A 15,106-nucleotide genomic window follows, 5' to 3' on the forward strand; every position below is an offset into this window, starting at 1 on the left:
AAATATTGTCGTCCCCCCCCCATAACAAAAGACCAGGAAAATTTCATATTATCCACAATTATGCAAACATCTATTTGAGCCTAAGGAGATTATTCTATGCAGGATTATAATAACCATTCAGTATATTCCTTTGGATACTGGAAACAAATAGATGACTTTTTAGTATTATCCCATATGTCCTCCAAGTCATTATACTGGAGGCTTGCTGGGAGTCGTTCCACCCTGGATACCTTATAGGAGAGAATAGTGAGCTCCCCATTGTACTATTGAGTTCAAATAATATAATATAACTATGTAATAATATAATAATAATAATACTATAATAATATAATATAATAATAATATAATATAATTATTATAATAATAATATAATAATAATAATATAACTATGTAATATAATAATAATAATAATAATAATAATAATAATAATAATAATAATATAATATAACTATGTAATAATATAATAATAATCTAGTTTAATGTTCTTACTTATGTGTCTCCTAATTCCTTTTTTTTTTTTTCTTTCCCTCTCCTTTTCTATCTTTCCCTTCTCTCTCCTGTTTCTCTATCCCCTAAAATTTTCTCTATATTGAGTATAGAGTGTAGTTAATAAAAGTTGTATGGCCTGAAGGCGAGATTCATAAGTTGACCAACTTTTGGAAAGGCTATACCCTTGTAATGTGATTGTTTGTTTGTTTTAATGGAAAGAAAAATAATAAAAATTGTCAAATTAAAAAAAAAATATAATATAATAATAATAATAATATAATAATATAATATAATAATAATATAATATAATTATTATAATAATATAATAATACTATAACTATGTAATAATAATAATAATAATAATAATAATAATAATAATAATAATAATAATAATAATAATAATAATAATATAACTATGTAATAATATAATAATAATAATATAACTATGTAATAATATAATATAACTATGTAATAGTAAAACATGTTAGATCACAGAATAAAATGTATTATTTGAGAGACAAAAGAGCATAATGTTTTACAAAATAGCTAAATGAAAATAAATATTATAAGCATATTTATTCACTTTACCTATATTTTATCCATCTTTACTGCACTGAACCCCTAACATGCTAGACCTCTAAAAGGGATCATCTATCAGTGTTTATGTGTTTCCACTAACAGCTTGTATACAAACTTTAAAAAATCTTCATAAGATATGTTAAAACCAATGGTTTAAAAGTTAAGAGTATACAGTTTCCACTAACAGTTTTTATACAACCTGCCAAAATATTTTATTATACAGCAGTTGCTTCTCCTACTTACCATGTTGAACAGTCATCTGCACTAGGTACCACATCATTAATGTTGTAGGTTTGGCCGTTGATATAGCATGTGGAGGTACATTTTGCTGGAGGATTCTCAATAGGAGTACAACTCAGTTGTTGGGTACTATCACACTTACTGAAAAAGAAAAAAATAGACAAAACAGCTTCATGATTGATCACGATAAAATGGGGGATAATAGCCTAAAATAAATAAAAACTATCACAAGGCTGCTTTGCAAAAATAGTATAAATAAATAAACACACACTAGAATGATATGAAAGTTAGGTATTTATGTTGAAGGCAGTTTTTATTTTGAAACATTTTTTTCTCAAAATCTTCCCTAGTATCTTCAAAAATTAGGTGATCTCAAGGGTTCATGTTTCTTTAGATTTATGCCAGCATTTATTTGAGATTGAAAGGAGTATACTATGTAAATTCTCAGGAATATACAGGTAGTACCATTTCAGAAAAATCTCATACATTGTCTATATATTAAACATAAATACATGTAGATTATTTTTTATCCTCTCAGTCTATATCCCAGAGATTTGACGGGAATTGTTCTACCCAGAATACCATAAATGAGTGATTTGGAAAATATTCAGTAGGAGTCTGATTAATATGACATAATGGTATGATATAAAATTGCTGTGTTGTACCCTGGGCCCATGTGGCATATCTGCTCAAACAAAGTGCATGATCTCCCTGCTGAGGTTTTCATAAGGCTCTATATATAGTGGGAGACCTTTAGTTATTGATACTATACTATGATACTATGGAGGTTTGCTGGAAATCTTCCCACCCAGGATGCCATATGGCAGTGACTGGGAACATTTTTACTGATGAAGATGTCATAAAAATATGATATCACTTTCCAGTGCCCTTGGCCCCTGTGGCAAATCAGTTTAAAAGGAGTACATGACCTCCTTATTGACATTTTCCTAATGCTCTTAATATTGTGATAGATCTGCTGTAATTGATGGACTGGTATGTTTTTATCTTCAGATAGAGATTTCAGCTGCATTAACACTAAAAATTAGATAGAGAATAGGGTTGTCTAAGTTTGTTGTCTAAGTAACACTTTGTTTATCGCCTGCCAAATATTTTTATATACAGCCTTTATTTCTGTTACTTACCATGTTGAACAGTCATCTGTAGTTGGTACCACATCATTAATGTTGTAGGTTTGGCCATTGATATAGCATTTGGAGGTACATTTTGCATTCTGAATAAGAGTACAGCTCACTTGTTGGTTAGTATCACAGTAACTGAAAGAAAAAACAGCTTTATGATGGCAACACATAGTGATGAGCGAATCTGTCCAGTTTTGCTTCGCCATAAAATTCGTGAAACGGCAAGAAAATTTGCTGACAGAGCAATCTCCTTGCCACTGTAAATATGGTTCCTTAGTCTCCTAGTTGGTTTAGGAGGTTTAAGTATTGGTTCCCCAGAACATAATTTCAGGGATCACTAATTATGGTAGAAATACCCTGTGGAGTATATTCTGTACTGTCTCAAAAAAGGGATGATCTCAAGGTAGTTCAATAATTTGATAGACAAAGTTCAATATTCTCCACAATCATGCCAAAATCTAGTTTAGACTGAAGGGAATATCTGTCAGGAACTATAGGGATTCGATCCCTGGACTGTGTGTGGAACTGGAGGTGCACTTGCTTGGTGAGCCACAGGAGGCTCCACGAGCTCCATGGGATCAGTCGCCCTTATGTGCCTTCTGCATTTCCACCAGTTTTGCTTATGTCGCAACAGATATCGTTTATCACATGTGTGGCTGCTTCTCTAATTACCCGCCTATATAAACCCTCTTCGGGCAACACCCAGTTGCTCGATCATCGTTCCTGCTGAGCTTTGTCTTGCCACTTCTGATTCCTGTTCCCTGCCTTTGCCCTGCCTGATTTCTGTTTGGTTCCCCGATTTGACCTCTGCCTGATTATTGGATTTGCTTGAACTCTGCCTGGACTGACCTCTGCCTGATATTTGGATTTGCTTGAACTCTGCCTGGACTGACCTCTGCCTGCTCACGGATTTGCATATTGCCGGACTCTGTACCTTACCTTACCACAGGCTTGTACTTTACTTTTATTTTTGTGTTCATTAAACTACCTATTTTCATCTCACTTGGCTGTCTGGCCCTTTAAGGGAGTTCTGGGGGTTATCTATACAAAGGCTCCTACCTGCTGGTCTCTCGCCAGAGGCCAGGCCTGACAATATCAGTAAAATTTTATACATGTTCTCTTTGTACTGGATTCAAATAAATGAATATTTTTGCATTCTCCCATATGTCCTCTCAGTGTATATAACAGTGTTTTCTGGGAATCTTTTCACCATATAGGAATGATTGGAAAATTTGTCAGTAGAAAGACTGACTAATATGATATAAAAAAAAAATAACAATCTCTTACACCCTGAGCAATTTCATCAAATCCGCTCAAAAAGTATGTGAACATCATGTTGAGGTGTTCATAAGGCTGTTAATAGAGTGGGAGATGTGAATTTATTGATAGACTGATATGTTTTTATTTTCATCTGCATTAGTGCTTTAATTTTCCCAGGAACATGGCAGTCTTAGTATTTTGTTTGCATTAACAGTTTGTATACAACCTGACAAAATATGTTCTTGTACAGCAGCTGTTTCTCTTACTTACCATGCTGAACAGTCATCTGTAGTTGGTACCACATCATAAATGTTGTAGGTTTGGCCATTGATATAGCATTTGGAGGTACATTTTGCTGGAGGATTCTGAATAAGAGTGCAGCTCACTTGTTGGTTAGTATCACAGAGACTGAAAGAGAAAAAGTAAAAAAAAATAAAACAGCTTTAAAATTGAACATGGTCAAAAAAATGATTTTTCAGTGAAAGAAAGAAAAGAAATGACAGTGTTACTTTACAAACAAAATGTAACTGCTAAAGCACACATTACAATCATATGACAGCAAGATATATATATATATATATATATATATATATGTAAAAAATGCTGATGCACACCAGGAAAATTTTATCAAAAAAAAGATACTTAGTTTATTTAGATCGACGTTTCGGTAAAATTTTCCTGGTGTGCATCAGCATTTTTTACATATTTACATTGTTTATCTGATTTGCACCCAGGTTGTTATCCCTATAAGTGTGTGCCTTAGCCTTTTTCTATATATTTGGGTATGATTTGCTTTTCTATTTCTGACAGACCAATCATCTTGTTACTGTCAAAGTTTGGTTCGTCAGTCTCCTGGCTGGTTTAGTAGATACAAGTATTGTTTTCTCTAGAACACAAGTCCAGGATCTTAATATAGTGGGAGACTTGCAGTTTTTAATAGAATGGTATGTTTTTATTTTCAGATAGACATTTCAGCTGCATTAGTTATTTTCTTTGTTGTTTGTTTCCACTATTTTTATGTATACAATCAGCAAAAATATTTCTTTATGCAGCAGCTATTACTCTTGCTTACCATGTGTAACAGTCATTTGTAGTAGGTACCACATCATTAATGTTGTAGGTTTGGCCATTGATGGAGCAGGTGGTGGTACATTTTGCTGGAGGATTCTGAAGAGGAGTACAACTCAGCTGTCGGTTAGTATCACATTTACTGAAAGAGAAAAAAAATAAAACAGCTTTATAATTCAACACAGTAAATTAAAACTACATGTGATGTGAAAATATAATTAATGCTATTACAGTGCTGCTCTGTACACACAATATCATAATATAAACTCACACCACAGTCCTAAGGCAGGTATGTATATGTTTAAATCTAAAACATTGTTTATTTTAGTGCTTTGTTTTTGCAGAAAAAAAAAAAAAGTTGCTCTATAAAAAAAAGACATGTGGCATGGAAAAAGTCACCTCAAAAAACAGCCAATGGCCGTCAATGAGACGTGTTTTTGGCGTTTTGCAATCTTTTTCACAAAGCCAAATATTACAGATTTACTCATCACTAATTCAATACGCTAAGTACAGTGATCATGTCATAAAGTATTCACTTTATGTTTCACAGTATTCACAGTATTAACATGTTTAATCAACAAAAGTATGGCAACAACATAATCAAAAATGACAACAGCTATATAGCAGGTAGAAAGGAGTGACCAAAGTAAAAGGAAAAAAAGACATCAAATGAAGAGATTTCAAGTAGTATTCTGAATGAGTATGACTCCCTAAATTGGCTCTCAATCATGGCTCTAGTCAGTAAATCAATAAATCCAATTACTCCACACATCATCAAGTAAGTAATCCGTTTTATTTTCTATTTTTCTATCTGTGGTTTCCTTTCTGTGGGTGCAGCTCACTGTTTCCACTCCAGATAGATCAATCTCCTTGAAATAGTTTTCTAGCTGGTTTAGGAGATTTAAGAATTGGTTTCCCCAGGACAAAAGACAAGACAATGCTATGTATATTTGTCCAAAATACCCTGTGGAGTATCTTCCATTCTGTCTCCAAGAAAGGGGTGACCTCAAGCCAATTCTATGAGTTCAATAATCTGTACAATCATGCCAGAATTTGTTTGAGTATTCTACGTAGTTTTTTAAAAAATATAATACCTATTCAGTGTAATCCTATAGATATTCTCTTTAAGTGGACAATAATAGAAAGCTTTTTAGAATTATCTTATATGTTTCCCCGTCTATATACAGGAGGTTTTCTGGGAATCATTAATTTCAGCGTACCATATAGTAGTTATTTGGAAAATTTTCGCTAGGATGTCTGATATGCTAACATGCTAGACCTCTAAAAAGCATTTTCATCTATTAATGTTTATGTTTTCCTGGTACATATAAACAACTACATTCATGAAATAGGGTGTTGTTTTTTTGTGTTATAGTCCCCAAATTAAAGAAAGAGCTTAGCAAATAGAAGCATTACTGGCATGACTAAATGAATGATTTATGGGAGAAAAGAGGCTTGGAAAGACAGGCACCTCAGAGGTTTGCACATAGACCATATAGACTGTTAAAAATAGGCACTCATATGTACTATTAATGTGCTATATTGTGGAAAAAGAGAGAAAAATTATATATTTTATTTAAAAGTATAGACAAATTGCATTTTCATTGAAGGTCCTGCTGGTCTTTAAAAAGAGGCTGGATAAAAAAATGAAAAATCAAGGATATGTTTTAGAAAATATGTTATAACCAATGCTTTAAAAGTTAAGAGTATACAGTTTCCACTAACAGTTTTTATACAACCTGCCAAAATATTTTATTATACAGCAGTTGTTTCTCCTACATACCATGTTGAACAGTCATCTGCACTAGGTACCACATCATTAATATTGTAGGTTTGGCCGTTGATATAGCATGTGGAGGTACATTTTGCTGGAGGATTCGCAATGGGAGTACAACTCAGTTGTTGGGTACTATCGCACTTACTGAAAAAAAAAAAAAAAAAACAGTCAAAACAGCTTCATGATTGATCACGATAAAAATGGGGGATTATAGTCTAAAAGAAATAAAAGATATTACAGTGCTGCTTTACAAAAATAGTATAAATAAATAAACACACACTACAATGATATGAAAGTTAAGTATTTATGTTTAAGGCAGTTTTTATTTTTAAACATTTTTTTTCTTAAAATCTTCTCTACTATCTTAAACAATAGGGTGATCCCAAGGCACTTCCATAATCTATGGGGAAAAGTTCAAGGTTCTTTAGAATTATGCCAGCATTTTTTTTAAATTGAAAGGAGTATACCGTACTATGTAGATTCTCAGGAATAAAGTACCATTTCAGAAACATCTCATACATGTTGTCTATATAGTGAATATAAATACAAGTAGATGATTTTTTTAGCATTCTCCCATATGGCCTCCCAGTCTATATGCCAGAGGTTAGATGGGAGTTATTCAACCCAGGATACCATATAGGAGAATCTGAAACATTTTCATTAGGAAGTCTGATTAATATGACATAATGGTATGATATAAAATTGCTGTATTGTACCCTAGGCCCATGTGGCATATCTGCTCAAAAAAAGTGCATGATCTCCCTGTTGAGGTTTTCAAAATGCTCTTTATATAGTGGGAGACCTTCTATTGATAGAATATCCTCCCAGTATCTTTACTGGAGGTTTGCTAGGAATCTTTACACCCAGGATACTATATGGCAGTGACTTGATAGTCTTTTTTCAACCCTATGTAACTATGTAACTTCGAAAATTTTACTAATAAAGATGTCATAAAAATATGATATGACTTTCTAGTGCCCTGGGCCCCTGTGGCATATCAGCTCAAAAGGAGTACATGACCTCCTAATTGACATTTTCCTTAATCTTGTGGTAGATCTGCTGTAATTGATAGAATGGTATATTTTTTATCCTCAGATAAAGATTTAAAATTTTAAATTAGATAGAGATTAGGGTTGTCTAAGTTTGTTTCTAATAACACTTTGTATATCACCTGCCAAATAAAATACAGCATTTATTTATCTTACTTACCATGTTGAACAGTCATCTGAAGTGGGTACCACATCATTAATGTTGTAGGTTTGGCCATTGATATAGCATTTGGAGGTACATTTTGCTGGAGGATTCTGAATAAGAGTACAGCTCACTTGTTGGTTAGTATCACAAAGACTGAAAGAAAAAAAAAAGCACAAAACAGCTTTATAATGGTAACACAAAAAAAGATCACAGACAATGTAAGGATCAGAAGATCTGTAAGTATTTAATTTGTTTAATTTCCTCTGTTTCTGTATGTGGTTTCCATTCTGTCGGTATGGCTTGTTGTTTCAATTTATGACAGAGCAATCTCCTTGCCACTTTCAAATATGGATCCTTAGCTGGTTTAGAGGGTTTAAGTATTGGTTTCCCCAGGACATAATTCCAAGGATCACTAATTATGTTAGTCAGAAATACCCTGTGGTGTATATTCTGTATTGTCTCTAAAAAAAGGTGTGATCTCAAGGTAGTTCAATAATGTGAGAGTCAAAGTTCAATATTCTGCACAATCATGCCAGAATCTAGTTTAGACTGAAGGGAATATCAGTATAATCTTATACATGCTCTCTTTGTACTGGACTCAAATAGAGGAATTGTTTTGCATTCTCCCATATGTCCTCCCAGTGTATATAACAGAGTGTTTTCTGGGATACTTTCCACCATATAGGAGTGATTGGAAAATTTTGGAAAAAAAAATATTGGAAAAATATGATAACACTCTCTTACACCCTGAGCAATTTTGACTAATCTGCTCAGAAAGTATGTGAACAGCCTGCTGAGGTGGTCATAAGGCTTTTAATAGAGTGGAAGATGTGAATTTATTGATAGAATAGTATGTTTTTATTTTCGTCTGCATTAGTGCTTTAATTCTACCAGGGACATGGCAGTCTAAGCATTTTGTTTCCACTAACAGTTTGTATACAACCTTCAAAATATTTTCTTGTACAGCAGCTGTTTCTCTTACTTACCATGCTGAACATTCATCTGTAGTAGGGACAACGTCATTAATGTTGTAGGTTTGGCCATTGATATAGCATTTGGAGGTACATTTTGCTGGAGGATTCTGAATAAGAGTACAGCTCACTTGTTGGTTAGTATCACAGAGACTGAAAGAGAAAAAGTAAGAAAATAAAACAGCTTTAAAACTGAACATGGTCCAAAAAAGGATTTTTGACTAAAAGAAAGAAAAGAAATGACAGTGTTACTTTACAAACACAATGTAATTTCAAAAGCGCACATTACAATCATATGACAGCAAGGTATATATGTGTGTGTGTGTGTATATATATATATGGGTACGGTTGTCTTTTTCTATTTCTGACAGAACAATCATCTTGTTACTGTTAAAGTCTCCTGGCTGGTTTAGTAGATTTAAGTATTGTTTTCCCCAGAACACAAGTCCAGGAATCTTTAGGTATTATATTGTGAAACAACCTGTGTAAAATCTCTATAACATTCTTTGTAGTTTCTCAGAGTACCTCCCTGTTAAAGTTTTCATGTGGCTCTTAATATAGTGGGACACTTGCAGTTTTTAAGAGAATGCTATGTTCTTATTTTCAGATAGACATTTCAGATGCATTAGCTATTTTCCCCACTTTTTATGTATACAGTCAGCAAAAATATTACTTTATGCAGCAGCTATTACTTTTACTTACCATGTGTAACAGTCATTTGTAGTAGGTACCACATCATTAATGTTGTAGGTTTGGCCATTGATGGAGCAGGTGGTGGTACATTTTGCTGGAGGATTCTGAAGAGGAGTACAACTCAGCTGGCGGTTAGTATCACATTTACTGAAAGAAAAAAAGAAAAGATAAAACAGCTTTATAATTGAACACAGTAAATTAAAACTACAGATGGTGTGAAAATATTATTATAGATATTACAGTACTGCTCTGTAAATAGAATATCATAATATAAACTCACACAACAGTCCTAAGGCAGGTATGTATATGTTTAAATCCAAAACATTGTTTATTTTGGTGCTTTGTTTTTATCAAGTTATCAAATATTGTACTGAGCAACATTTTTCACCAGTTTTCACAGTAAAAAAAATGGCAATAGACTCCAATGGCAGCAAAAAAAAAAAGACATGGTTTTTATAAGGCTCTTAATATTGTGAGACCTGTATTAATTGAAAGAATGGTTTGTGTTTATTTTCAGCAAGAGATTTCACTGCATTTCTCTTTGATTCTCCCAGCAGGCTAAGCATTTTTTAAACAATGCAAGAAACTGATACTGCTACCTAGCAATAAGTCCCATTGTACAATTGAAAATGAATAGTTTGAGCATATTTATCCAGCTATATTTTATCAACTTTATTGCACTAAACCCCTAACATGCCAGAGCCCTAAAAGTATTTTTTTATCTACAGCAGATTCTGCCAGGGCTATCGGCACAGTGTTTATATGTTCTCCTTAACCTCTTTTGTGTTCTCCTTAATGCATCTTGTTAGTCGTGGGGTAATGGCTGGGGTTTTTTGTGGTGAGGGAAAAGAAAAAAGAAGGAAAATATTGGTATGTTTTATTAAAAATTGAAGACATAATGCATCTCCAATAAAGGCCCTGCTTTTTGACTGAAAAGGCATGCTCTTTCAAAAGAGGCTGAATATAAAAATGAAAACTCAATGTTGTGTTTCATTATATAATATAATTAAGAGTATTCTGTTTCCATTAATGGTTTGAATGCAACCTGCTAAAACAGTTTTTTTTTTTTTTTGCAACAGCTATTTCTCTTACCATGTTGAACAGCCATCTGTACTAGGTACCACATCATTAATGTTGTAGGTTTGGCCATTGATATAGCATGTGGAGGTACATTTTGCTGGAGGATTCTGAAGAGGAGTACAACTCAGCTGTTGGTTAGTATCGCACATACTGAAAGAAAAATTATAGACAAAACAGCCCATGATTTAATATAGTAACACAACAGTGTTAATGTGCCTGAAAGAAATAGAAATAATGTATCATTATGCCATACAATTAAGAATTCTATTCATTTAATGTTCTCTTTTCCTTTCTGCCATTCCCTTTCTGTTGGTACAGCCCACTGTTTCTATTTCTGACTGAGCAATCACCTTGTTTCTGTCCAAAAATGGTTGATCAGTCCCCAGGCAAAGCAGTTATTGATAGAAGTATGGTTTTTGTTTTCATATTGATATTTTAGCTGCAGTATAGCCTGAACAATTGTATTTTTACTAAGTTTTTGTATACAACGTGCCAAAATATTTTCTTTAAATTAGCTATTTCCCTCACTTACCATGTTGAACAGTCATCTGAAGTTGGTACCACATCATTAATGTTGTAGGTTAGGCCATTGATGTAGCATTTGGAGGTACATTTTGCTGGAGGATTCTGAATAAGACTACAACTCACTTGTTGGTTAGTATCACACTTGCTAAAAAAAAAGAAACAGAACAGTTTTGTAAATGAACATGGTAAAACACACTTCAATCATATGACAGCAAGATATATATTTTTAAAGTCTAATCATTTTTTATTTTGGTACTTTATTTTATCAACGTATCAAACACAATAAGGACAGCCATTGATCATGTATCAGTGATCATGTATTCACAATGTTACTCCATTAAAAATATGGCTACAACATAATCAAACTCAAAAACAGCTATATAGCAGGTAGAAATTAGTGACCAAAGTAAAAAAATAGAGAAACAGTAAAAAAAAAAAAGAATCTGGAGAAATAAGTCGTTTTATGAGTACATATTACTCCCTAAATTGGCTCTCAATTGAAGTTTCTGTAGTAGTAGTAGTAACAGCAATTACTCCACACATCATCATATGTATATTTATATTATTTTGTCACTCTATTTCTTTCTGCTGTTTCCTTTATGTGGGTATGGATCTCTGTTTCTATTTAAGACAGAGCAATTTCCTTGTCAATCTTAAATGATGGTTCATTTGTGTCTTATCTGTATTAATAGATTTAAGTATTGATTTCCACAGGACATAAGTACTTCCTATGTATATTTGATCGAAATACCCTGTGGAGTATTTTCTGTATTGTCTCCAAGAAATGGGTGATCTCATGGCAATTCCCCACAATCATGCCAGCATATGTTTGAGACTGAAGTACCAAATCACTATAGTTTGCTTGGAATCATTCCACCCAGTATACCATATAGGAGTGACTGGAAACATTTTTAGTACTTAGTCTGATTAATATGTCGTAAAAATATATCCTGTTCTTATACCATGAGCTCCTCTAGAATATCTGCTCAAATGGAGTATGTGATAACCCTGTTGATGATGCCATAAGAGTCTCAATATAGTGATAGAATGGCATGTTTTTATTTTCAGTTAGAGATTGTGGCTGTGTTCATTTTTTGATTCTTATATCAGCAGGGTAACCTAAGCATTTCTGTTTCCACTAACATTTTGTCTTCAACCTGCCAAAATATTTTCTTGTACAGCAGCTGTTTCTCTTACTTACCATGTTGAACAGTCATCTGAAGTAGGTACCACATCATTTATGCTGTAGGTTTGGCCATTGATATAGCATTTGGAGATACAGTTTGCTGGAGGATTCTGAATAAGAGTACAACTCATTTGCTGGTTAGTATCACAGAGACTAAAAAAGAAATAAAAGGACAAAACAGCTTTAGGATTGAACAGAATAAAACAGAAGGATATTTGACTTTAGAAAATAAAAGAAATGAGAATGCTGCTTTACAAACAAAATATAATTACAAAAAAACTACAATCATATGACAGCTAGGTATATACATGTTTTAAGCCTAAACATTTTTATTATGTTATTTTACTTTTACCAAATTATCAAATGAAATAAGTGCAGCCATTTATCATGTAATGAAGTAGTCAAATTTGTGGTAATTTAAAATTATGGAAACAACATTATGAAATCCAGAAACTACAACAGAAATGAGTGACCAAAGTAAAAAGGAAAATAGAGAGAAGACAGGACAATGATGGGATCAGAAGAAAGGAGAATTATGAATTCTCCACATTTACACTTGCATCTCTTTGAGCCTGAGAGGCATATTCTATATAGTTGTTCTAGAATACAGTAGCAACGCATCATAATCGTATACATTGTTTCATTGTCCTGGACAATGAAGACTTTTTAGAATTCTCCACTATGTTCTCCCAGTCCATATACCAGGGAATCATTCCATAGATACCATACAGGAGTAATTGGGATTTTTTTTAGTAGGAAGTCTAATATATTAGACTATGTCAAAAGGAGTATGTTACCTCCCTATTGAGGTTTTTATCAAACTCTTAACATAGGTTGAGGCATATTTTTTTATTGACATAATGGTATCTTTTTAATTTCAGATGCAGATTTTAGCTCCATTATCTCTTTGATTCTCCCAGCTGCATTGTAGCTTAAGCTAGACTTCCACTTACATTTTTTATAAAACCTACCACATTTTTTTCTTTTAAAGTAGCAATTTATCTTACTTACCATGTTGAACAGTCATTTGTAGATGGTATCACGTCATTAATGTTGTAGGTTTGGCCATTGATATAGCATTTGGAGGTACATTTGGCTGGAGGATTCTGAATAAGAGTACAGCTCACTTGTTGGTTAGTATCACACTTACTAAAAAAAATAAAAGAACAAAACAGCTTTATGATTGAACATAGTAATAAAACAACAACATAGTGGGTATAACGGAGTGGCTAATTTAAAGAAAAAAGGATAGAAGGTAGACAAAAGAAAGAATCAGAAGATAGAAGGAGTATAAGGAGTGTGTATGACTCCCTAAATCAGCTTACAATTATGGTTCCAGTAAGGAAAGCAGTAAAACTCATTACCCTACATCTAATGTCACCACTGTCAAAATAACGTTTATCATTCTCTTACTTACCATGTAGAACAGTCATCTGAAGTTGGTACCACATCATTAATGTTGTAAGTTTGGCCATTGATGGAGCAGGTGGTGATACATTTTGCTGGAGGATTCGCAATAGGAGTACAAGTCACTTGTTGGTTAGTATCACACTTACTGAAATAGAAAAGAAATAGACAAAACAGTTTCATGATTAATCGTGATAAAAAAAGGAATTATAGTCTAAAATAAAAAATATCACAGTGCTGCTTTGCAAACATAGTATAAATAAATAAACACACTAGAATGATATGAAAGTTAGGTATTTATGTTTAAGGCAGTTTTTATTTTGAAAATTTTTCTCTCAAAATCTTCTCTACTATCTTCAATAATTGGGTGATCTCAAGGCACTTCCATAATCTATGGGGAAAAGTTCAAGTTTCTTTAGATTTATGCCAGCATTTATTTGAGATTGAAAGGAGTATACTATGCAGATTCTCAAGAATATAGTATCATTTCAGAAACATCTCATACATGTTGTCTATGTAGTGAACATAAATATATGTAGATGACTTTTTTTTTAGCATTCTAACATATGTCCTCCCAGTCTATGTCCCAGAGGTAAGGTGGGAATTGTTTCACCCAGCATATCAGATAGGAGTGATCTGAAAACATTTCAGTAGGAAGTCTGATTATTAAAATCGCTGTGTTGTTCCCAGGGCCAATTGCATATCTGCTCAAAAAGTGCATGACCTCCCTGTTGAGGTTTTTCATAAGGTTTTCATAAGGTTCTTTATGTAGTGGCAGACCTTCAGTTATTGATAGAAGTATCTATACTGGAGGTTTGCTGGGAATCTTCCCACCCAGGATACCATATGGCAGTGACTGGGAACATTTTTACTTATTAAGTAAAAAGGAGTACATGACCTCCTTATTGACATTTTCCTAAGGCTCTCTTGTGGTAGATCTGTTGTAATTGATAGATTGGTATGTTTTTATATTCAGATAGAGATTTCAGCTGTATAAGCATTGAAAATTAGATAGAGATTAGGGTTGTTTAAATGTTGATTAAATGTGTTTCTACTAACACTTACCATGCTGAACAGTCATCTGTAGTAGGTACCACATCATTAATGTTGTAGGTTTGGCCATTGATATAGCATTTGGAGGTACATTTTGCTGGAGGATTCGGAATAAGACTACAACTCAGTTGTTGGTTAGTATCACAGAGACTGAAAGAAAAAAATGAAACACAAAACAGCTTTATAATGGTAACACAAAAAAAACTTAGACAATGTAAGGATCAGAAGATCTGGAAGTATTGTGGTTTCCATTCTGTCAGTATGTTTTAATTTCTGACAGAGCAATCTCTTTGCCACTGTCAAATATGGTTCCTTAGTCTCCTAGCTGGTTTAGGAGGTTTAAGTATTGGTTTCCCCAGATCATAATTCCAGGGATCACTAATTATGGTAGTCAGAAATACCCTGTGGTGAAAATTCTGTACTGTCTCCAAAAAAGGTGTGATCT

At 33.2% G+C, this 15,106-nt stretch overlaps 1 protein-coding gene across 1 annotated transcript in view; it reads right to left on the reverse strand.

Moving 5' to 3' along the window:
* Positions 1-15,106, reverse strand: part of LOC100498223 (mucin-2) — a 163,485-nt gene that overhangs the window by 91,007 nt on the left and 57,372 nt on the right. The window contains exons 39-45 of the mRNA XM_031900758.1: positions 13,619-13,756; positions 13,213-13,350; positions 12,217-12,354; positions 6,559-6,696; positions 4,780-4,917; positions 3,978-4,115; positions 2,451-2,582 (exon numbers count right to left, since the gene is read on the reverse strand). Coding sequence (XP_031756618.1) covers positions 2,451-2,582; positions 3,978-4,115; positions 4,780-4,917; positions 6,559-6,696; positions 12,217-12,354; positions 13,213-13,350; positions 13,619-13,756 — 960 coding nt within the window. The remainder of the gene's footprint in view (positions 1-2,450; positions 2,583-3,977; positions 4,116-4,779; positions 4,918-6,558; positions 6,697-12,216; positions 12,355-13,212; positions 13,351-13,618; positions 13,757-15,106) is intronic.

Source organism: Xenopus tropicalis, chromosome 4 (assembly GCF_000004195.4).
Source record: "Xenopus tropicalis strain Nigerian chromosome 4, UCB_Xtro_10.0, whole genome shotgun sequence".
Taxonomy (NCBI): Eukaryota; Metazoa; Chordata; class Amphibia; order Anura; family Pipidae; genus Xenopus; species Xenopus tropicalis.